Source organism: Loxodonta africana, chromosome 6 (genome assembly GCF_030014295.1).
Source record: "Loxodonta africana isolate mLoxAfr1 chromosome 6, mLoxAfr1.hap2, whole genome shotgun sequence".
Classification (NCBI taxonomy): domain Eukaryota; kingdom Metazoa; phylum Chordata; class Mammalia; order Proboscidea; family Elephantidae; genus Loxodonta; species Loxodonta africana.
Genome location: NC_087347.1, coordinates 86916867 through 86941908, shown reverse-complemented (window position 1 = coordinate 86941908; position 25042 = coordinate 86916867). Strand labels below are relative to the sequence as shown.

Genomic DNA, 25042 nt, shown 5'->3' with positions numbered 1-25042 from the left:
TTTTCTATCACCCACAGCTATAGTCATATACTAAAATAATCTTGCCTCAAGGCTATTATTTTCACAGATTTCTAAAGGAACTCTCTTTTTGGCATCTGATTTTTTTAAACACACACCCTCTTCACTCATTCACTCTTTAAACCCTTTGGAATGTGCTTCCTACCACCCTCACCCTTCTGTCCCCCACCCTCCCACCACACACACACTATACTCTATTGAAACTTTTCTTCCAAAGGCAATCTCCCAATGGTTATTTCCAATAGCCATCTTCTTGGCTTTTGTCTTCCCTGACCTCTTGGCAACATTTAACATTGCTAACCACCTCTTCTTGAAATTGTTCTAAGTTGGCTTCTGTGACACTCTCTGGATTCTCCCGACATTTTGTAATCTCTTTCCCCTACTTTGCCAATGGCTCATCCTCCTCCTTCCTAGCATAGAATCTGTACTCCCTACAGTTCTGTTCTAACTCTTCACGGACATATTCTCTCTTTGGAGTGCTTCAGTCTCTTCACAACATTTCCTCTATTAAGTCTCTGAAGAGGTTCTGAGCTTGCTCCTCAGAGCTCCAGTTCTGTATTTCTAACCACTTGCTGAAAATTTCTACCCGGTATGAGGGTGGTGGAGGCTTCCAGTGGGCAAATTAAAATGGTCAAACCAAACTCATCACCTTTCCTGCAGAAACTAATTTATTGTGGTCGGATGAAATACTCTAACCCCTTCACCACTCTATCTGGCCATCTTCTGTACTTCTGTCGAGGTGAGAGATCTTTTAACATAACCAGTGCATTTAAGATATACTATTATAGATAATGGAAACCCTGGTGGTACTACGGCTGCTAACCAAAGGGTCGGCAGTTCAAATCCACCAGGCGCTCCTTGGAAACTCTATGTGGCAGTTCTACTCTGTCCTATAGGGTCGCTATGAGTCGGGATCAACTCGACGGCACTGGGTTTGGTTGGGTATTATAGATAATATATATAAGCAAGACAGAAATCTGCCATATAGGTGCTCCAACAAAAAGCCTATGAAGATCCAGGGCAAACAAGAAATTCCACGCAAGGCAGGTTCTACACTGACCTTAAGGCAAACCACGGAGAGTCCCAAAGAAATGTCTATAGCCATCTCCTGGATCAGGAAGACTTTTTATAGTATTCCTGGAATGGGAGGTGGGGGTGGCAATGCTACTAGCCTTATAGGTTGGGCAATTTTTCCTTATGAGAGACTGTCCTGGGCACTGCAGGATACTTTGGATTCTAACACCTGGACATCAAATGTTAGTAGAACTTAATCCTCCTCTATTTATTTTAACATCTGCAAAAATATGGATTACTAACTTCAGCTTAAAAAAAAAAGAGAAAGACTGGGTTTTCCCCTCATCACTGAGCAAAGCTGCAGTAACTACTAATTTCCCCATCACCTAAGACTGGAAAACTAGGACATTCTTTTGCCAATGACTCTCTTCCCCCATCCCGTCAGTCACCGGCCAAAAACTGACAATTTTTTCTGTATAATACCTTCGATCCATTCCATCTAACACATTCACATGCCGTGATCCTATTCTGCATCTTTATTTTGACTGTGGCAATACTTTCTAAACGTAGGCTCTCATCCTATCCATTGTATCAAGCTTCTGATTCTAATCCTCTCCCCTTTCCCCTTCTAACTTCTACTCTGTAGTCCAGCTAACCTGAATTATTCATCATTCCCCTACTAAAGCCCATACTTTCTATCTTGAAACCTTTCCTGTAACCTTCCCTCCTCCTGAAATGTCATCTTCTATGATGCAACCAATGATGCCAGCTCCCCAGTTAGAACCTTTGGCACCATATTTAATGTCTCCTTCTCCCTCTCCTTCCAAACGCAGTCACAAAATCTTTGAGGACACAGATTCCTTTCACAAGCTGTAGAAAGCTATGAATCTCTAAACAGGGAATTGCCACACACACAATATTTAGCATACAATATTAGAGGGTTCATGTGCTCACTGAAAAAAACCAAACCCACTGCCAGTGAGTCGTTTCTGACTCACAGAGACCTATAGGACAGAGCAGAGCTGCCTATAGGGTTTCCAGGGCTGTAATCTTTATCGAAGCAGATTGCCACATCTTTATCCAGTAAAACGCTTGTTGGTTTCAAACCGCCAAACTTCAGTTAGGAGCCGAGCGCTAACCATTGCACCACCAGGGTTTCCTCATGTATTCAAATATCTACAATATTGAATTGCTACCTTATCCACATTTTAACTGCCTTCTTTTGGGTCCTGACCATCTCTCAGCTACTTAACAGCCAGCTAACAGGTTTCTCTGGCCAGCCCTGCCCCTACTATGTGACAGTGTATCCCCTGCATGTCCCCAGTTTACTTCCTAAGGAAGTATGTCTGCTTCAAAAACCTTCACTTAATTTATGCTACACACTCAATAATTATTTAACTCAATGTTTCCAGAGTTTCTGTTAAACTTTCAAACAAAAGAACATACCCACTCCCTTAGAAATGGTCTGATGTATTAACCTATAACCTATACAGAGAGATGACCCAGTCTCTAGACTATCTGAACAGATTGGGGTTGATCATGGACACTTTCAAAAAGATGATTTCCAGACAGTTCTCCAAAGAGGAGAGAGATAAAGAAACCTTCCCTTAGGGAGGAAAGGAGATTCTAGACGATGGGAATAGCATTAAGAAAAAAATAGGACGGAAAAATCTAAGCTAATGGAAAACAATGAGGCTATGTATTTGTTCCCCAATCTATGCAGCACCTAAACAATGAATGGAAAACAATGAGGCTATGTATTTGTTCCCCAATCTATGCAGCACCTAAACAATGAAATTTTAACAGATCTTGTAAAACGATGATCAACTCATAAAGTAAAAAGCTAACATGGTAACACTGCTTTCCTTCTCTCTTTCAGCCTCCCCCTCTTCCTCCTCCCTTCAGCTCCCCTTTTCCTCCTTTCACTCTAAAGTCTGGCAGCCTCTGCAGTGCATATCGCAAGCTCCCCTGATACACTGAAAAGCCTCCTGGGCTACACACTAACTACTGCTTCTAAATGCAGACATTATCTTGTACAGTGCATTACAGACATTAAAGACACCTGTGAACAAGCTACACCTCCCATTTCATCGCCCTTTCAAAAACCTAAAAACTAAAAAGCATGGGATGATGAAAATCACGAGCATAAAATAAATCCTGGGGATTCTGACACAGGTAGAACAGCTTGGGTTTTTCACATTAAATGTCCACAAAACAGTCATATTTAAATGCAGCTATTTTTTTTTTTTATAGGGTCGCTGGAAACCCTGGTGGTGTAGTGGTTAAGTGCTACAGCTGCTAACCAAAGGCTCAGCTGTTTGAATCCACCAGGCGCTCCTTAGACACTCACTCTACAGGGCAGTTCCACTCTGTCCTATAGGGTCACTATGAGTTGGAATCGACTCGACAGCACTGGGTTTTGGGGTAGTTATAGGGTTGCCATGAGTCGGAATTGACTGGACGGCAGTGGGTTTGGTTTTGGTTTAGTTTACATCAAATGAAAACAGACACAACAGTGATAATCTCCCAATATTTAGAATACTCTCCTGAAAAGCAATCTAGGATATAAAATACGAAACTTCTTATCTATACTTACATTTCCCCACTGATTCATACTGATTACTGCCCTAAACATACTTTAAAAGTACAGAAGACCGCTTAAAGTACGTATAATAGTAAATATTACATTATTATATATAAAAAGCATCCATCAGAAATAGGTGATTTCCAAAAAGGTGACACAGGAGTTTGTAGTGAACATAGGAATAAAAATTCATAAAGAATGGGAAAGGAACAAGCCTCAAAGCTCAAGCATAAAACAAGTAGCACCTACCTACATGCTACTTTTTAAAATTTTCAGCATCATGAATTCTTTGGATTTTCATAACTTTTAGACATTAAAAAGAATATAATTTTTAAAGTTTTTTTCACTTTATCTTTTTCTTGATTGCCAAAGGATTCTATGCTCATTGTGTGGGGAGCAGGACTGGACAGAGGTGGGGGGAGTAAAGAATCACACACACAAAAAATAGTCATTCATGACTCTACCTACAGAGGAAACCACTTGTTAATATTTTGGCATATTTACTCCCATCTTTTTTCAATGCATTTATGAGACCACACTGTATGCACAATTAACAAACACAAATGTAATAGTCTCTAGTTTACATTACGTTGTTTTGAAATTCCATATGTTTAAATAAAGTGTTGCCAATACAGATTTCTATTTTTTTTACTCTGTAAAGTACCAAATTTTGCTGTTGTTGTCATTAAAAAAAAAAAATTAATACGTGTTAAATAGCAACAACTGTATTGATTCATTATTTAAATCCAGAACTTAGTTTACCCCATTCAATTTTTTCACCTTGTCGTAACTCTAGAAAAAGCTTTCTTCCTTCCTCACAGAATGTGGTCCTATTTTAAAATTTATCAAGCTTTTCAAAATGTGTTAAGCAAAGCGTTCTGTACAGATGTAAGTTTAAAAACAAAACACCCACCAAACATGTATATGTCCAAGGATTACAAAAAAAGTTTATTTTTTTGTGTAATCCAAAGCCATCTTTGGAAACCAAACGCATAAACAAGACGAAGGAAAAACTCTGGGAAATAATTACATACATACTAATAATCAAATCTATGAGTTTTCATAACATTTTCAACAATAAGAGTGATTAATGCTCATTTTTTTTCTGTCCCCAATCACATATAAAAAACCCACTGCCATCGAATCGATTCTGACTCATAGCAACCCTATAGGACAGAGTAGAACTGCCCCATAGAGTTTCCAAGGAGTGCCTGGCAGATTTGAACTGCTGACCTCTTGGTTAGCAGCCGTAGCACTTAACCACTTGCCCCATAGAGTTTCCAAGGAGTGCCTGGCAGATTTGAACTGCTGACCTCTTGGTTAGCAGCCGTAGCACTTAACCACTACACCGCCAGGGTTTCCCCAATCACATATGTCGGCATAAAATAAAGAACTGAGGATTGAAAACCTTCCCTTCCCCACAGACAAGGCAAATTCTGCTACCAGGGGTATAATATATGAATAAGTGTTTTAAAGTATGATGGAATGCACTTTTCTACTTCTTTTAAAAAAATTGTGTGTGACCATCTCATTGTCAACCCCCAGGTTTTTTTTTACCTTTTTTGAGGGTGCCCCATTTTCTAAACATAATCCTTTTTTAGAGGCTGTAAACATGGTCCATTCTTAGGAGACTGTGCCAGGGTCTCCCAGGACCAGAGTCTCTCAGGACCAACTGCTGTTGCATGCTCTGTGGGGACATTAATAATAATAACACAAGGATTAACAACAACAACCCTCTGAAGCAGGGACTATTATCTGAACAGAAACTGAGGCTTGGAGAGGTTAAGTGAAAATGCTTGCAAGTGGTAGAGTCAGAACTTCAGCCCAGTCTTTCAATTTAGTAGGCTGAGTGCAGGAGGAAGCATCGACCTGCTGGTTAAAGAGTGCAAAATGTGAAATCTGTCTTATTATCAGGGCTCAAGGAATATACTAAGAAGCAAAATTTTAAGTGGCAAAAGTAGGTATAACATGTTTGACAGTTGTGATTGTTTTGTTTTGTTTTAAAAAGTACACTGGGATTCCCCCCAGCTAGGGTTACTGAATTTAGCAAATAAAAACACACAATTTCACACAATATTTGGGACAGACTTACACTAAAAAAATTATCTGTTGTTTATCTGAAATTAAAACATAACTCGAAGTTCAACGCTATCTGACAAACCTAGAGTAGATGCCTCACTGAAACAACGCTAGTAAATTACAGAGCTACAATTCCCAAGGCTTAAATCTGGGACCCTCTGTGTGCCACACGTCTTTAGGAGGCCGAGTAAAGGGAAGTGGAGTGAGGCTACAGCTGTTCTTGGCTGAGCTTCCTTCTCTTTTAGCAGATACAGCCCTTGAGTCCAGAGATCCAGGTTTCATAGACCTACGTTTCATCAACTAGGCCATGACTGCGGTTACACAGACAAGAGACTCACCCACCCAATCCTCAAGAAAGAGCTTGAAAATAAAAGGTATTAATACATGGTGGGCCCAGGTGACAGCAGTTTCCAAAAGGCAAGAAAAAACAAAAACTAGAACCGTGTTCAAAACCTGAAGCAAACTATGGAAGGTATAGTGAGATGTCAAAAGGGTTACCTGGCAGAAAAAGTGGGTGATGGCTGGTGGAGAATTCTGTACTTTTCAAATGGCTACGGATAAGTACTTAAACACAGTCACCTTGACTCATAAATACTACTGAATCACAAATACACAGAGTCCGCATCATATAGAAATGGGACAAGACCTTACTTATACATACCAATTTAATTTCCTGCTACTTTCCTCTAAACCCAGATCTTTGTGGCTTGAGTATGTTTACCTTCTTTTAAAAAATAACAGATTGGGATTGGTTCAAACACTGTTCCTTTAAATAACTTCTACGCACGACTTTAATCTTCAAACTTTAACAAAGCTCAATCTACTACACATAAATTGCTGTGAACAGAAACTGCTTGAAGAGGATTAATCAACAGCTTTGTATGTCATTCTCTGAACAAGGCCAAACACTGAATCACTGTTGAATTCCTCACGTGCAGCTACACCCAGTTAATCTTCAAGAAAGCAGCAAACTATGTAAATCTACTTAGAGTGGAGAGATAAGTACTTCACTCATCAAAAGTTAACGAAATTTAACAAGCACAGCCATTACTTGGCAAAACCACTTGTAGAGAAAAAAATAAGTGTGTGGGTATATATATACATATGTACGTACACACAAAATATATACACACATGCAAATATCTGTGTTTCGCTCTCCTGCCCAAAAAAATCCCATTGCAAATCACTAGGATGACACACCACTTAACAAAAAGGGCTTGCTACATGTCACAATTTGCCAAAACCTAGGTACACAGCATAACTAATTCACTACTAACTTCCATTCCAAAATGGAAGCAAGGAAGGAGACACTGAGAAGCAGCTAATAAAAGAATCCAAGAAAAGTAACACAAAGGAAAAATGGAAGTATTAATTTTCTATATTAAAGGCTTTTCTGTAGAAAGCAGTTTTTCAAAATGCACAACTATTTTAACAACTACAAAGTCCTGATATATGGTTTTCATTTCAGTTTGGGGGGTGCTGTTTTCTTATAATCAGACTGAGTTTGCTTAATGAATATCATATATCTCCAAGTCACAAAGTAATAGGATGTGCACGTTTCTCCACTGAGACTCGAACCAACAATCTTTTCTTTATCGAGATACTGCCAACTGGATTATCACTCCACTCAAGAGCGTCTCACTTTGACTTGAGTCAAGCAGGTGTATTTCTAATGTGCTCATGGGCCTGTGGTGCAGGAAAAGCCTGTTTATCCTGGATGACGAAGAGATCAGTGCTTCCTGATGCCCTCCCTACACTACATGGGGCAGGAGGGGGACAAGCACCACCTACCTCTGCTTTACCTGAAACCCACTGACTCCTACATGTGTGAAATATATAAAGTTGTTTTAAGAAGAAATTGTACAATCACATTCAGCAAGGCAATGATTTCTGACGTCAATGCTGCCTCCAAATATTACAAACCCACCATATTGTCCATCCATTTATTGCAAAATGCACCTTTTATCTCACCAACCCAAACCCCCGTCCCCCCAAATGCAAAAGGTGGGAGGAATTCCTAAGCGGGACTTCTGAGACTAGAAGGGCAATGCGCAGTCAGAGGATGAGCGCTATTCGCATTTCTACTTAGATGTGCACATAAGCGAGGTACTTAATATGTTGTGATGGTTTTAAGGGCCCAACTACCGGGGTTCAAATTCTAGTTCTGTACTTAAGAGTCACACAGACTTCAGGCAAGTTATTAATCTTTCTATGCCTAAGTTTTCTTCACTGTAAAATGGAAATATTAGTATTACCTATCTCACAGGACTGCCAAAATGATTAAATGAATTAATCCACCTACAGCACTTCAAACAACATTCCTCAATAATTGTTAGCTACTCCTATTATTACATGTATATAATACAAGCATTATTCTGATCCATTGTATTTTCTTACAAAGGTGAGTTTTAAGTACTCCCTACATTCAATCTTTCCTCAGGCAAATAATTTGAAATCAGCTCTAACAGCTGTACAAATGATGTATTTCTAGTTTAAAAATCATACTGCATTATGCATTTAAAATTTGCCTATTCTTTAATCAAAATGAATAAACATGAACTGAAAGGTGCAAGCTTAACATCACAAAATTTTAGGAAAAAGCATCAATTAGACTTCCTGTTGAGGCTAAAGCAGGATGAGATCACAAAGTCACTGGTGGTAACCAGGTCCCCGCGCTGGAAGTGTGCTTTCCCCGTGAATGGCTAAATACTAACAAAAGAAACCTTTGACTCAAATACCACTGGTACCCGGGGTCTTGTGTCTGTATAATGCCTACACATTCATTTCTTTCTTTGCCTACAGAAAAAAGAAAGTCTGTTTGTTTTTCTGATTCAGTCAGCCTTTTTAGTCTTTGAATCTAAGGAGAGCCCTATGAAAAGAAGAGCATCTTATCAGCGTGCTCCAGACCAGCAGGCCGTCCCCCCTCCATACACAAAACCTCCAGCCCCTCACAGCAAAAGGCCTCGCCCTCAGAGCTTTTTCCCCATTTCAGAGCTAACACCCCGCTGGGTTCTGACAACAAATAAATGAATACACAAGGCCCTTACATAATTAGCCATCTTTTCAGGTAGAGTGCGGTGGGTGCGGGAGGAGGGGATGGGAGAAGAACATTTATTGTAAATTGGCCTCAATTAGGAAGTTGATATAAGTGTGCTGGATTCAAGGGCATTTATTTAAAATGAAGCCACATCAAGTGGGCTTAGAGATGCCTGCTTCCGAATCTTAACAATTTTAACAAGCCAAGTCACAAAGGCAGATTTTTTTTAATTAGAGAAGGATTTTTTTAACCTAAGAAAGTTTCATTGACTTTGACATCAAAATTCTGCCTGCAGAAGGGCACACAGAACAGGATGCTTTTATTGCCTTTTTAAGGTAAAGCGAACATGTAAAAGAACCAAGGAGAGAAAATGGTACTTCTGACAATGTCACTGCTTGACAAAATTAGCCCTACTTTCAGGTATCTTTCCCTAGAACATCCAAAAAAAGAAAAAAAAAAAAAGACTTTGAGGATAAAAAGAACTAAACATAGTCAATAATCCTGTGAATGCCTATAGGAGAGCCACCAGGCATCACTGTCATTCGTCACGATCTTAATAGAGCCACGGTCTACGTGGATGGGTGCAGTTTCTGTTGTATCATTATTGCGATAATAACTTAATTGATTTGTCTCAGTGGCTAAGGACACAGACAAGAGATTTATCATGAAGGAAAAATATCTGCAATAGTGTTGTTTTCTCAACAAGCACCTTGCCACCGACCTCTAAATCAGTTTAACGTTTTCTAAACAGACCTGCACATTTTTTACATAATTTAAAGCTAGGTTTTGTTATTGCTTCTGCTGAAAAGGCTCTGTGAGATTTATCACAACATGGCTTCAGTAACCTTCTTTTAAAAACAAAGATTAAAAACAAAACAAAAGGCCGCAACTGTGAGCTCACAGCTCCACTCCTTTTCCCGGCAGGGGATTTTGATCTAACCACTTAAGTGCCTTTGGAGTTCAATCTGCTAAAAAATGTATGAAATGGTATTAAAATAGGAAAAGGCGTGTGTATGACTCAGGCTTATCCAAGTATCTCTGCAACTAGGATGTCACAGGATTTCCCTGTGCTTCTGAAAACTGAAAACCTTGAGAAAGTGACAGAAGTTCCTGTTTTTTTTTTTTTTTTTCGGTTTTTAGTAAGGGGGGAGCGCGCGCAAGCACACACACATTCACACCACACACACACACACACACACAAACTGGTCTTTCGGATTTCCTAAGAATCAAGCAGGTACTTTCAGGTTCGAAATGAAGATTGAAAACGAATGTTAGAACTTATGACCGTACTCATCCACACACAAAGGTTTAAGGAAAAAATCAAACTTGTTGCAGAGCTGGGAGAAGCCCCCGGCCCGACACACTTCTGCTCTCGCCACCTCTCCGCCCCTTCCCCTTCCTCTTCCTCCACGTCCCACTCGGCCCGGCCGGCGAGGCGAGGGCATCTCCCCGCTAAGGTCACCGGCCTGAGCCGTCCCCACGGGCCACCTCGTTCAGAAACAAGGTCGCCGCCCAGCCCAGTCCCTTCAAGGAGGTCAGCGGAGCCTGGCCGAGCGCCGCTGCCCTTTTTAAATCGGGGCTGGCCGGCCCGAGCCCGGCCTCGGTGCGAGCCTCATCCCCGCCGCCGCCTCACCTGCTTGCGGTAGGGCGTCCTGCAGCTGCTGCTGGCCCCGGGGTTGCCGCTGCTGCTGGGGAAGATCATCGCGGCGGGCGCGGGCGGCGGGCGCGGGCGCGGGCGCGGGGCAGCCTCGCCGCGAGGGGGAGGGCGCAGGGAGGGGGCCGGCCGGGCCGCGGCCGCGCTGGGAACTCCCTCTCGCCGCGCGGCGGCGGCCGGCGGGGGCTGCAGCTCTGGGCGGACTTCTCCGCTCTCGATCTCCCGACTGGCCTAAAAGTGCGGCGCGACGCGCAGCGTCCCCGCTCCGGCGACAGGAGCGGGCGAGACTCGGGCAGCTCGGGCGGCCGCCGCCCTGCGTGCCATGGACGGGAGTTAGCGCGCGGAGCTGGCGGCGCCGCCGACTCTCCCGGCGGCAGCGGAGGAGCAGCGCCGCCGCGTCCCCACCTACTGCGGCCTCAACCACCGCCCCGAGAGCGCGCCGGCCGGGGGCGGGGAGGCGGCCGCGCACCGCCTCGCGCCGCGCCCAGGCCCACCCGGGCCTCCCCGCCCGCCCGCTGGGCGCCGCGCCCGCCGGCCCGCCGCCCGGGCGGCCCCTGCGCGCTCCCTCCGGAGCTCCGGGCCGGGATCCCAGCCGCCGGGCCCGGGGAGCCGCCGGCGCCCCCGCTCTGGTGCAATGGTTGGGTCTGGCTCCCCGCATGCCGCACATTCCTAGGAGTAGCCACCCCCCCCCCCCGCCTCTTCTCTCTTTTTTTTTTTTTTCCCCCCCTCCTCGGCTCTTTTTCTAAGCACCAGAGGCAGCTTTGTACCCCTGCTAGAAGCCCCTTTTAAGGGCATGGTTTTGTAGATCACTCTGGCTCCTAGGTAGAAGGTGGACTGACCCCCCCCCCAGGTCCGTTTTCTTTAATTCTTCCCAAGCCTCCCTCCCATCCCTCTCACAGAAAAGGTACAGGCAATCCCTCTTACTTCGACGAACAAACCAGCCCTCCCATCACACCTCCGCAAATCTATATTCCCCCACTTCACGCGCTAAAACGCAGAGAAAAGAGGTCTCCACCCCCACCCTCTCGTCCCAAATACGCCTGGTAAAGTTTGGTACTTCATTTCTCTGTCAGAGTTTATGAGATTTCCTTCTGGATGACAATATCAAATACCGAAAATCATTTGAGGCCATCAGTTTGGTCACCCCTTCTCCTGAAAACTGGAAAATGTAATCCTAAAAAATCCTACCACACATTAATTCCTAGATGCAACACAGATGTATGTGTTCTATTTAAGGGACACAGAAACTGGGCACAAAGGGACCAGGTTATTTGCTTTGCTCCCCTGTTCTAAGTTATCTAAGATGACACTTCAGGTTGATTCTTTTCTGGATCACCTTTCAGTTGGCTATCAAGCTGAGAACCTGTGCAATGCAGAAGGGCTCTACAACAACTCCATCATGCAGAAGCCAGCCATCTCTGGATAGGTCATTGCGATGGGTTTGCCATCTTAATTTAGCCTGTTCCGTGGTGAGTATTCAACACAAGGACTAAGGATTTCATTTTACTTGGATCCACAATCAACACCCATGGACACAGCAGTCAAAGAAATCAAACGATGCATTGTTTTGGGCAAATGAGTGGCAAAAGACCTCTTTAAAGTGTTAAAAAGCAAAGATGTCACTTCGAGGACTAAGGTGCACCTGAATCAGTCATGATATTTTCAATTGCCTCTATGCATGCAAAACTTGGACAGTGAGTAAGGAAGACTGAAGAATTGATACATATGAATTATCGGGTGGGTGAAGAATACTGAATATACTACCCAGTACCCAGTGCCGTCGAGTTGAATACTAGGGACTGCCAAAATCTGTCTTGGAAGAAGTACAGCCGGAATGCTCCCTAGAAGCAAGGATGGTGAGACTTCACCTCACATACTTTGAACATGTTATCAGGAGGGACCAGTCCCTGGCGAAGGACATCATGCTTGGTTAAGTAGAGGGTCGACGAAAAAGAGGAAGAGCCTCAACAAGATGGACTGACACAGTGGCTTCAACAATGGGCTAAAGCATAACAACTACTGTGAGGATGGTGCAGGACCAGGCCGTATTTCATTCTGCTGTACATGGGGTTGCTATGAGTTGGAACCAACTCAACAGCACTTAACAACAACGTGGTATTACACTGTTACCACTGCAAATATTAAAAGATTATTCCCTGGACTCTTGACTCTAACACGTTCCTAGAAAGGGCCATCTACCATGATGATGAAAAATCCTAACTTGTCTAAGAAGTGAAGGCATAGAACTTCTGGCTACATAAGGAACACAAAGCATCCCCTGTTGAAATCAGGTCTTCTAGCAAAGCTGTAGCCATATAAGAGCTTTTCCAGCAACAATGAACTGAAAAAGATCTATCCTAAACATCCTGATGGCATGTTGAGTGAGCTGCCTCCATCCTCTGAGGTGCTCCCAACATTCTCCATCAAAATGATGAGAATTAGCAACTCTCACCTATACACATACACAAAATACACATAACAATTCTCAATTCTCTTCATAAAAACAGAAGAAAAAGCAGCAAAAGAACTTATTCTGGGCACTGTACTGGGTGCACAGTAGGTAAGTAAGAACTTGCTAGATAAAATTCCCAGTAAAATATCTGTTCTTTAAAGTGACTTAATGTCAAACCCAGCACACCTAACATTAACTTGTGTTTCAATATATATGCTAGAACCATGTCTTGCTATTCTAGATGCTCACAATTGTTTTAGCTGCCCGTTTGCTGTCTCCTCTCACTGGGATCCTTTACTGTAGGTTACCAAGCACAGGTATTAAAATACAAGGTTTTCATTTGAACCGTTGAGGTCACTAGGTGCCTTTTCCTGAGGACTTTCTTCCCAAGACCCCATCAGTTCAGACTTGTCTTCTGGCAGAAAAATTCATGACTGGTCTCTTAGGAAACCACAGTCTAAACCACAGAAGAATAGCATAGACTTCTACTCTAAGGCCATGCTACTTTGGATGTTGTGCTATTCCAGAATGTCAAGACTTGATTGGGTACTCTGCAATAGTTTCACAGGGACAAGAAAAAGTTGTTTGTTTTTTTTTTTTTGCGCCCTTTCTTTTTTAAGTAATAATAAATTTTAATTTTAAAAGAAGTGGTAATTTTATTTTTAAGACTAAAAGGAGTATCTAAAAATCATTGAAATGTGGTATATTCTCTAATGACAAGTAACATAAAAGGGAAGAACACAAGTCAATTATTTTTAAAAACCACTGCACCAGTTAGGATTCAAAAGTTCCAGACTGCGTGATACGGATGGGAGTTCATGCGTGGAACTGGCACTCTTAGGTAAGTAAAGTATTATGAAGAAAGAAGAACACAGACTTCCACCCTCAAAGAATATAGAATGTAACAAAGGCACTAAAGCCAAAATGAATCCAAAGTAAGAGAAACAATAGAAATATTAAAATGAACAACATACATAATCATAAATATTCACAAGTGTTTAGTAGTTTTAAGAGTGATTACAGGCATAGATCCTGGTGGGATTCATCTACGAAAGTTTATTGACCTTTGAAACAAATATGTTTTAAGACGGAGTAAAGAAACATTTCAGAGAAGCTGCAAGTTATCATGATAAGAAGAAGGGCTTTGGAACTTGTCCTAGAGACAGCTCGTGGTCTTCAAAGAGAAACTGAGATCTTGCTGCCTGGGCTGTCCTACAACACCCTCCTCCCCCACCTCAGCTGCTGGGTAAAGCTGTGGGAACCTGACCCAAGGGCAGCCAATCCACAGACAGGCCAGTGACCTATGACATGGCTCGGACTGAAAAAAATTACCAGGGCCAATCAGATTCTCACCCTTGGGAATTTGATTCAGAAAATTCAAAGAGCTGAACCAGTTAGGAAAAGGGCAGAATCTGAAAGAGTACCGGGGGTACAGTTGAGACCACAGCAAGCCAAAACTATATGCAAACCAAGGTTATGAGGAAGCAGAAACTATGAGTAAACAGGAAGCTGACTGGCAGCAAGAAGAGAGCAGAACAGATGCCAGGAGTGGGCGAGCGCTTGGCCTGTGAGATGACGGAGGGAGCAGCAGGTCCCTAGAGCTTTGGGTCTTGAGACTTACAATACCCCCTCCATGTGTATACTAAGAACAACCTTCCCCATCCACCTTCCTCAGATGGCTTAAGTGGATCTGGACTTTGCAATCCAAAGAAATAAAAACTAAAACAGATCTAGCTGCAAATTTCAGCTTCCCACTTACCAGTCACATGGCTTTAGGCAAGTTACTTAACCTCTCTGAGTCCCAGACTCCTCACAAGATGTGTTAAGTATATATACAGTACAGCAACAAAAGCGCCAAGCTCAGTAAATGGTAGCCGTTATTACTGTTTTTCCAGATTTTATACTTGTGGTTGGTAAATTTAAGGGGGTGCACTGTGTAAATACCTAATGCTTGTTCAGTCTGGCTGACCATCAAAGAACAGGAGCAAGGGTACAGTAGGAACTGAAGGCAAGTAAAATGAGCAAATTTAGGTAAGGGGTCACTTTCACAATAATGTTGTCGAATGGCTGAATGAATTTGCTCTCTAAGGCTGTGTATACCACAGACTTAGTTTAAAAAAAAAAAAAAAAGTCTAGCAAAAGATTTGTTACAATATCCTAGGTGCCCTGAGGTTTTTCTCTCACATATATTTTTGTCCAGTTTGTGTTAAAAGAAGCTATACCATGGGCCAGGGCCATTTCTGTATGAATGGGAAGGCTGTGAGCCGTAGTGGAGATCATGCTCTGTAAGGCAGGAAGAGTATACATACAAAGGATAGTCTGGAGCCATCAGTAGTTTACAGAAGGCTGCTATCTAGTAGAGGAAATGAGACATATACGTAATGATGACATCTGTGACTTTAAGAGTTTGTGAAACTGAAATTTGAGAATCTGAATTTAGAAGACAGTTTCCCCCAAAGAAACAATTTTAAAATCAGATTTTCATTTTTAAATCTTTCACATCTCATATGATTTTCACAATGGCCCTATGTGGTTGGAAGGGTTACTAAGCTCAATTCACAGATGAGAGGAAAAAAGTTTAAGTCAGACTGACCGACCTACCCAACAAGCTAGAGAGTAGCCAGCTAGGGTTAAAATCTAGACCTAGATAGGGTTAAAAGACTTAGTTTTGTGCCCCTTCAACTCTACAATGCTGCTTCTCAAATATGTCTTAAAATAATGCTTGACTTCCCAAGTGAACCCTTGTAACCCATACAGTACCAGAGCTGTTGTATACACTATTAATGCACGGGCATTAAGTGCTAAGTACCAGGCAAGTGGTCTACACAATTATGTGCTGTGACAGTTCACAGGAGAGAGAGATCAATACAGCATAGAACATGGGTGTGGGAAGCTCAGCTGTACAAATGTTTTGTCTGAGGGACATTCAGAAAGAAGCACTGTACAGATATGATCAGAAAAACAGACCTTAGAGCTAGAGGGTTGGCATGAGAGAGGATGGAGATTTGAAGTGATCACTACTGAAATCAATGCTAATCTATGAACTCTCTAAAGAAAAAAAACAAAACAAAACCCGTTGCCATTGAGCTGATTCTGACTCATAGTGACCCTATAGGACAGAGTCCTATAGGGTTTCCAAGGAGCGGCTGGTGGATTTGAAATGTCAACCTTTTGGTTAGCAACCAAACTGCTAATCACACTGCCACCTGAATTCTTTGAAGGGGGCAAATGAGTAAGAGCCAAAGGCCTGAGGGAGCTCCCACCCCAATACCCACATGTAACTGAGCCCATAGAAGAGAGGATATTTGGATGAATTACTGCAAAGAAAGCATCGAGATGAAATGAAACTAAGCTTTGAAAGAAGAAAGAAAAAAAAGGGAACAGAGAAGATATCCAGTGAAATAATAATAGAACACCTCTAGGCAGTGGTTAAGAGCTCAGCTGCTAAACCTAAAGGTCGACAGTTCGAATCCACCAGCTGCTCCTTGGAAACCCTATGGGGCCATTCTACTCTGTCCCATTGGGTCACTATGAGTCAGAATTGACTTGATGACAAAAGGTTTTTTGGTTTGATATGAAGAAAAAAAAGGAGCCCTCTGGACGCAGTGCTTAAGCGCTCAGCTGCTAACCAAAAGGTCGGTAGTTCGAACCTACCAGCCGTTCCATGGGAGAAAGATGTAGCCGCCTGCTTCTGTAAAGATATTTAGCCTTGGAAACCCTACAGCGCAGTTCTACTGTGTCCTACAGGGTTGCTATAAGTCAGAATTGACTCTGTGGCAGTGGGTATGAAGAAAAAAATAGACATATAGTACATCCTATCACTTCTAACACATTTGAACCAGAATTAAAAAAGAAAGAAATTGAGTAAAAATTTAATATTATTTCAAATGACAACTTGTAGTGAATAAAATATAACCACATAGTCTTGGTTAGTGTAAGCAATTCACACTGAAAACACCATTTACATTTGAGTCTCTGTTTAACTTTGAGCCCTGGTGGCGCAGTGGTTAAGCACTCAGCTGCTAACCAAAAGGTTGCCAGTTCAAATCCACCAGCCACTCCTTGGAAACTCTATATGGGGTAGTTATACTCTGTCCTATAGGGTTGCTATGAGTCAGGATCAACTCGACGGCAATGTGTTTTTTGGGGGGGTTATGTTTAACTCAGGGCTTCCAGCTGGTTCGTCCTGGTTCAAACCCCTGTTGAGAATTTGCATTTCTAACAAGTTCTCTGCTGAGAATTTGCGTTTCCACCGTAGATATTCTGAATGCAAATCTACACTTTAACAAGATTCTCAGGTGACTCTTACATATAACTTCCTAGGAACTTGTCACAAATGCAAATTCTCAGCAAAGAACTTGTTAGAAATACAAATTCTCTGCAGGAGTTCTAACCAGTTTGAAGCCCTGGTTTAACTACAGAGCCCTGGTAGTGCAGTGGTTAAGCACTTGGCTGCTAACAGAAAGGTCTGTGGTTCAAATTCACCAGCTGCTCAGCAGAAGAAAAATGTAGCAGTCTGCTTGCTTTTGTAAAGCCTTGGAAACCATATGGAGGCAGTTCTGCTCTGTCCTATAGAATCGCTATGAGTTGCAATCTAATCGGCAGCAACGGGTTTGATTTTTTGGGTTTGTTTAACTGCTCACAAAGCCTCTGGCTCCCGGCAAAACAGGAAGAAAAGAAGAAAATGATGAGGTCAGCAGATTTTTTAAATTTCTGTTCTTTCCTGGCACAAAATAGAATTGATAAAGTACCCTATTTCTAAAGTAGCAGCAATATTTTCCATTATTTACTATTTTGCTTTTCTAAAAATCTGCAACTCTTATTCTAGACTTTAAAGTCTCCCTAGACACAGATAAAACTGCATGTATATAAAAATGAACCAGTATAATAAAGTAAAACTATAGCTATAATCCTAGAAAGTGTATAGAACAGCATAAACATAGCCATATTCTGCTGATTCTTACCAGAAGCTGTATTCTGATGATTCTTAAGTCTATCCTGGTGAACAAAACAAGAAACATGCTTTTTCCCTATTGTTGCTTCTCTGCATAGACTAATAAATAATAACAGCTGTCACTTACTGAGTAACTACTATATGTCAGACACTTTCTAAGCACGTTCCTCACAAAAAACCCTGTCAGAATGATGACCCCATTTTACTGAAGAAAATTCTGAGCCACAGCAGTTTAAGTAGCTTGCCCAAGGTCACAGATCCAATACATAGTGAAGCTGGGGTTTGAACTTGGGTCTATGACTCCAAAGTTCCCTGCCTCCAATAACACCAATTGTGGTTATGACTACTATTAGCTATGCATCAGTCCTTATGTGGTAATTAAGAACCCAAGCTTGAGCATCAGGGCTCCTGGGTCCGTATCTTGGCTTCACCATTTACCAGCTCCGTGACCATGGGTAAGTCACTTATCCCTTCTCAAAGCCTCAGTTTGGTCATTTATAAAAGGACATGGAATTATATTGAATTTCTATACAGTTGAATATAAAGGCAAACTTTCCAACATTAGAATATATAGTTACAAGTATTGCAGTGGGCTATTTATGGAGCTTGTATGAGACTAAACATGATAATTGATGTAAAGCACTATGCCTGCAAGAGCTCGGATATACATTCAGGCCCTACCCTGGCCCCTAAATCTCATTTACCTGATGGTTGCTAAGGTCTAACTCCTCTCTAGCAATCAGTTTTATTTCTGAGATAGTTAATGGAATTGGAGCTGGGATGGTGATTAGGACAAAGGAATTCCCAGAATCCTCAACTGGAACAGAAAACATATTTTTGCTCCAAAAAAAAAAAGCAAGAGGTCATATTAGAGATTAGCTTCACTATGAGATTCATAGATAAGTGTGGGTCAACTAAAATCTAATCACTATTTAGGACATTTCTTTCTTTGAGGAAACACCCTTCAGATTCCAAACAAATAATTTACACACAAAAAAGCTTTTGGGATATAACTTGCTCATAAATTAGTTATGGCCCTGCTCTTACAAAATAGCTATTAAAATTCAAAGCTCACATACTGTCTGGCATAACGACTCTCTAAGTTAAATTTCTTTTCCGAAGATTTTTCTATAACAAAAAGTAGGTACGTGAGTTCTTATTTTCCAATGTGTAAAACCTGGAGTGGGTTGGGGTGGGAATGGGACATATGAATTAAAAGTTCAAGTTTTTTTTGTATTGTATTACAATGGACTTGGATCAAATTCCATAACAAAATACAGGAGAGTTAATTCTTTAGGAAACCAGGACAAAAAGAAGCTCCGGTTTTCATTTGCTGTGGGTTGTTCTTTTCCTAATTACCTGGGTGGGTGCCTCATTCACCTATACTCTTTGCCTGTGGAAATCTAGTATTAGAGCTGTTACTCTCCATGTTCATGGTAAGCCTATAAGAAAATAAGTGTTTATTTTCAGAATACATCAAGCTCATTCCAGACGCTTAAAAGCATTTTCCATGAATTATAGTAAAACATTAAAAATTACGAAAGAAAGACATTACTACCAGGTAATCTTTGAAATGCCAGCTTACCTAAAGAGATGGAAGCAACATAATCATCTACTGTATGTCAGCAAACTATGGGTAATGGGATAAGAGCTGGGTTGGCAAGAGAGGAGCCGGTGTGCTGTGAAAATAGCTAATCCCATCCACCTCTTGCTATATGACTTGGGAAGAGACAAAAGTACTTAGGGAATCAACAGAATCTATGGAAAACTAGCAAACAAAAGAAAACCCCCCTCCAAACAAAAAACAAAAACACACACCTCTAAATCATGGAGAACAAAACTAGAACCTGAGATGACTATCTTCTTTCCATGAGTAAAAGGCAACTGTAGGAATGACAGACAACATCAATGGTACACAGCCAAAAACTGTGACTGAGACAGACAAAACCCTCATGTAAGGTTATTATAAGGGGACATAACCAATGTCTAGCCAAAACCTGGGATCTATAGCCCAAGTTTGGTTTTAATTAAAGCATTCAAAACACAGAAGAAAAAAAACAAAACAATAAAACTGTTTCCTTTCTCTTCAGCTGCTAAGATTGTCATTCAATTAGGTCTATTTCACCCAAAGAGAAGGATGATGATATAAATTAATGAAGTTCTTTAAGTAAAGGAGAATGCTGAAAAACTCCATTCTCCACTGAATTATAAATATAAAGGTTCAAATGGAAGACACACAATTACGACTGAATTTCTATTCAGTTAAAATTGAAAGCAAACTTAGTTAAGAGTAGTAGAATGGGCTACATAAAAAGCTTATGAAAATTCGCCCCTCTAAAAGTCTTTGAGAACGACTAGTTCTGGATTATTTCATACACTTAACACATGGGTGAAATGATGACAGACCTGTGGCAAATTGATACTCCCCAAGCGAAGAGAAAACAAATCAGGAAATTCTGATGTTGTCATGACAATATGACTGATCATGACATCAGCAATTCCTAGTTCCAAACTGAAAAGAACACTCCCAGGGCTGACGCCGTATTAAACAGATCCTCCCAGAACCACCCTTTCCCAATCTAATATTTGATCTAGTGGCAAATACGATGATGTTTCAGTCAAGGGACTATTAAGTATCAAAATCCTGTTAGTGCCTGGGGAAAAAAAATCTATAGTGCAGATTAACTTTGGACTTTCTTCAGACCTATAAAATATATATTTATATTCACATATCTAGACATAATGTATAAAGAAAGAACTTTACAACTTACAAAATGCTTTAAAACCAAAAACCAAAAAAAAAAAAAACAACAAACCCCAGTGCCTCAAGTCAATTCCGACTCAAAGCGACCCTATAGGACAGAGTAGAACTGCCCCATAGAGTTTCCAAGGAGCGCCTGGTGGATTCAAACTGCCGACCCTTTGGTTAGCATGCTTTACTATGCATTATCTCCTTAAAGTCTCAGGAAGGGAAGCAGGGGAGGCATCACCTCCCACACACCCTTTAAAAAAAAACAGTTGAGACAAGCTCAGAGAAGTTAAGCAACTTGTCCCAGGTCATGAAGCCTAGAAATAAAACATCTCAGGGTTGGACAGAATTATTAAAGGTCAGTGCCTGTGCCTGGCATATAATAATCAATAAATATTTCACTAATTGAATGAATTCTACTAACTCCCCCTTGGATACCATAACCAATAAAAAATTCATGCCATCTAGCAATATTTTACCGTATCTATTAGAAATTTCTTTATTAAGTGGCCCCCAAATCTGAGCTCATCCATCACAGTTCTACTCCAGGGCTAGAATCTACATCTTCTATAGATTTATATTCTTTTCCTTCTATTATTCTATACCGTCTTTTCAATAAAAGTAAGGCTAAGTCATCTTTTTTTGGAGCCTTAACAATCCTATAAGAATTGGCTAAGCTGTAAATCGCTAATTATTTACTTGACCCTTGTTCTTGCACATAGGTTTTGTTGGAGGCATCCATGGATGAGGTAAGGTAGCTTTCTTACGTGCAAATGGCAGAAAAGATGATTTCCACCCTCTTCTCAAATACCATTAATAGCTGCACTCAGAAAGAGCCGAATATAAGAAACGTAGTGATCAAATCTTAAAGAACACGCTTCAGAGATTATATTAAACATAGTGAATTTGTTTGTATCCTAATCTTTAGATACGTCTGTACCATAAAGCAGCGTACTAATAAAAGCTGCATTTTGCATCGGTGGGCTGGTTTTGACTTATAAGGAAATGAGTTTCCATGACTAAATAGATTTTCTTGACCTTAACTGTTACCGTCTGAATAAATCTTCTTGCTTTACTTTTTGGGCAAAACGAAAGTGTTCTATTCATTTCTCTGAGATTAATGTCCTACACATATTTGGATATAAACTATTTCACGGCATCTGAGATGTCATTGGTTGTAAGATGCCAGACAATTACTGAGATGTTAATATTTGAAAATAAAAATGGACGATGGTAATTAGAAGACAACCCAAATTATAAGATGCATCTTGATTTCAGAGATGTTGAAATGTGAAAAAGCCTTAGGATCTATGAAATACAGTGTCTGGGTGCATGAACACTGTACGCACATACAGCCATGCGTTCTTTAGCCTAAGCTGTAGAAATATGTATTTTTTCAGTCATTTTTAACCTTCTTAAGAACACAGAGTTACTAAGTGGTTATAAGTGACTCATATGCTCAGTTTTTCCAAGGAGATCGATCTGACAATATGTCTTACAACTGGTGGGCACAGTCTCCACAAGCCAGAATGAGACCCTTTACCCTGATCTCACAAAGGAACAAGCTGAGCTGTCTGCCTCCCTCCTCAGTCATTTACATCATATAAATTTACACCTGCAGTGTTTTATATGTACAGGGCTTTTATACAATAAGAAAGGGTAAAGGGAAATGAAGCTAAATCTCTAGATATCTATCAGACTTTTCTACTCCACACCTCTTGTTATTAGTGCTTCAAAGGTGGTCATTGTAAACGTAGCTAGAGAATATTAACCCTGGACTGTAGGGTCACTATGAGTCGGAATCACTCAATGGCAACTAGTTTTTTTTTTTTTTTTTGGTTACTCCTTTGGCAAGTTTTAGTTGTACACATACATGCACATGGACATACACACACACACACACACACAAACACACACGGTCAGTCATCAGTGCTGTTCTGGCACACAGCATCAATTCCAGTCTACAAGTCTGACAAACAGATTTCCATCTTTTTACAGAACCTTGAGTGCCAGTTCTCAGTCTTCCTGAGGCTTCAGATTGGAAAAGTAATTTTTATATAGATCAGGTAAGTCAGATAAAAAAATCTATATATCTGACACGGTTATCACAGTCCCTAAAATTGATATGAAATTACAAAGTGAAGTAAAAACAATACCTGAACAGGTAAGATGACCCAGTTTTAGAAAAAGATGAAAATGGTTCATACTTGTAAACCCGTCGGGTAGCAATGACTATTAGTGGATGTTAGTATCTGGCAATGTGTAAGGTAACTGATGGGTCCCTAACAGGATATTATTTGTTCAGGAACTGACTAGTCCCCTTGCACTTCCTCCTCCTTCCTTATAGAGCTCTCATTTAGTCTTTTCACTGCTGATGTGATAATAAAAACAATATGAAACAGTGAAGCAAACAGGCCAGTTTATTTATCGACTATAGGTTATTAGACTAAAGTTTTGGGACTACCTATGAATTTCATTTGTCTGTAATGTTTCCCTTGTTAGAAGTGAAAATTATAATTGATCTTGAAAATCATCTTGTAGGAATTACTGATGTTAACATACCAAACAACTGATATATCCCAAGGCCCAAACTCAGGGCCTGGCACATAGTAAGCACTCACGTAATTGGTTCAGTGAATGTATGAATGAATGAATATATAATATCTTCAATATACACGCCAGTCCTACTCAAATATTATTATTCCATAAAACCAAAACAAGCTTATAATTTTGAGTTACCTGTGAATTCAATGATAAATTATATTTTGTACCTTATTTATTATAATTTGTTAGCCAAACTTCCTCAGTATTAAGAAATACCATTCCAAGTTTTACAATTCATACTCACTTGAATGATTTACAAATGTATTTTAGGAGCCCTTTAAAGAAGTCTTAGAATTCACTTTGGCTATTTACCGCAAATATCATTAACTGTATCAGACTCAAAAATATCACAAATCACTATAGGAAATGTTTGCCCCGTTATATGTCTGTCTGTATCCTTTATTAAAAAAAAAAAAATTCATAATTTAAGTTTTTGATGACTAACAAATTTTGAAAAGAAGATATACAAACTTTTGTAATTGAAAATCATGTAGCTTGTTTCATTTTATTACATGACATTTAAAAAATTATATCAGTAAGCAAGAATGGCAAATCATTGATAAGTGTTGAACATCTTGTTTCTACTTCAGTGTGTGTTTGAAAATTTCCACAATTAAAGCCTTTTTTTTTAATATTGGTGTACTAGAAGTCTTGTGAGGTTGGCTTCAGAGGATTCCAGACAAGCAAGGCAAATTGTGTCTTGCAGCTGTAACACCTAGAAAGTGACTACACAGCTGATTGTAAGTTTTCTTTTAAATAACTATTGCCTATTTTACTACCCTTTTCTCCATGAAACTCTCCTAAAAAAGAAAAAGGGGGGGGGGAATTAAAGAAGCTGAGACTACAGTCTGGATAGTACAAAAGTTACAGTGAATCCACCAGGAAATGCTACAAACCCAAGTGATTAAACAGATGGGTTTCAGGCCATTTCTACACTGGACAGTGAAAACGCACTCCTCCTAAATTAGCAGCATCTCTAGGGTTCTTACTGACTCACTCTCCCATCTCCATGTCTTCTATCCATTAATTTCCTCAAGCCAGAGCTGCTGGGACCTCTTCTGTTTTTCCCTTTGACCAGTCCTCTTTTATTTATTCAAAATTGTTGTATACCCTGCTTCTAAAATAATTTTTATGACCTCTTTAGCCAGATCATTCTGCTTCCTAAAGCTCCCACATCAAATGCAAATCTTCAACATCACTTGTAAAGCACTCCACTTTCTAACTTACCCCTTTACCTCTATTCCAGCGACTCCTTGGGTTTTGGCTGCTTATGAACTCACTCTTTTCTGCCAGGAAACAGCCTCTGTTTTTCCATCAGCCAAACCACACTCATCCCTCCCTCTGTTTACTCTGTTGAAATCACAGCTCAGCGTCCACCCCCTCTGAGTTTTTCCTACTCTCATTTATTTTCCAAGACCTCTTGCTATATTTTATCCAGACTGTATTAATGTCTAAATTAGGCCAACTCAGTGTCTTTGCAATATAAACTCCTCTACTGAGGAAACCATGGCCCAGATTTACCACGTCGTCTCCATTATTTACTATATGGAAAGGCATCCCATGAGAGCTCAGCAAGTACGTATTGACTTGGCGTCACACTAAATCAGCAGTTCTCGGCCTCTTTTCCACAACAGCATACCTGACGGTTACTATATACTCCCATCAGTCACTGTGGCCACTTCAACATGATTCTTAGCCAGAGATGGGGACACACACCCATGCTGACCTGAAAATCATTGCTTTAAAGAATGAACCAGGAAGTGATTACAGGAATCCAGAGAAGATTACTTACTCAGAAGCATTTAACTTCAGCACCCCTCAATACTCCCTCCCACCCACACACACACTTTAATGCTTTGCTGTACGGTGCATGAAAATTATTAGCCTCTTGACCTAA

General features: G+C 40.7%; 1 protein-coding gene across 8 annotated transcripts in view; it reads right to left on the bottom strand.

Moving 5' to 3' along the window:
- The window catches only part of RBMS1 (RNA binding motif single stranded interacting protein 1), a 235793-nt gene that overhangs the window by 130696 nt on the left and 80055 nt on the right, over nt 1–25042 (bottom strand). The window contains exon 1 of one of the 8 annotated variants that reach the window (XM_064287069.1): nt 10366–10493. The exons of 6 other annotated variants lie outside the window; for them this stretch is intronic. In XM_064287069.1, the coding sequence (XP_064143139.1) occupies nt 10366–10434 (69 nt within the window). In that variant the 5' untranslated portion in view covers nt 10435–10493. Of the gene's footprint in view, nt 1–10365; nt 10494–25042 lie in introns of those variants that run through there. One more of the 8 variants, XM_064287071.1, reaches the window with a different exon arrangement.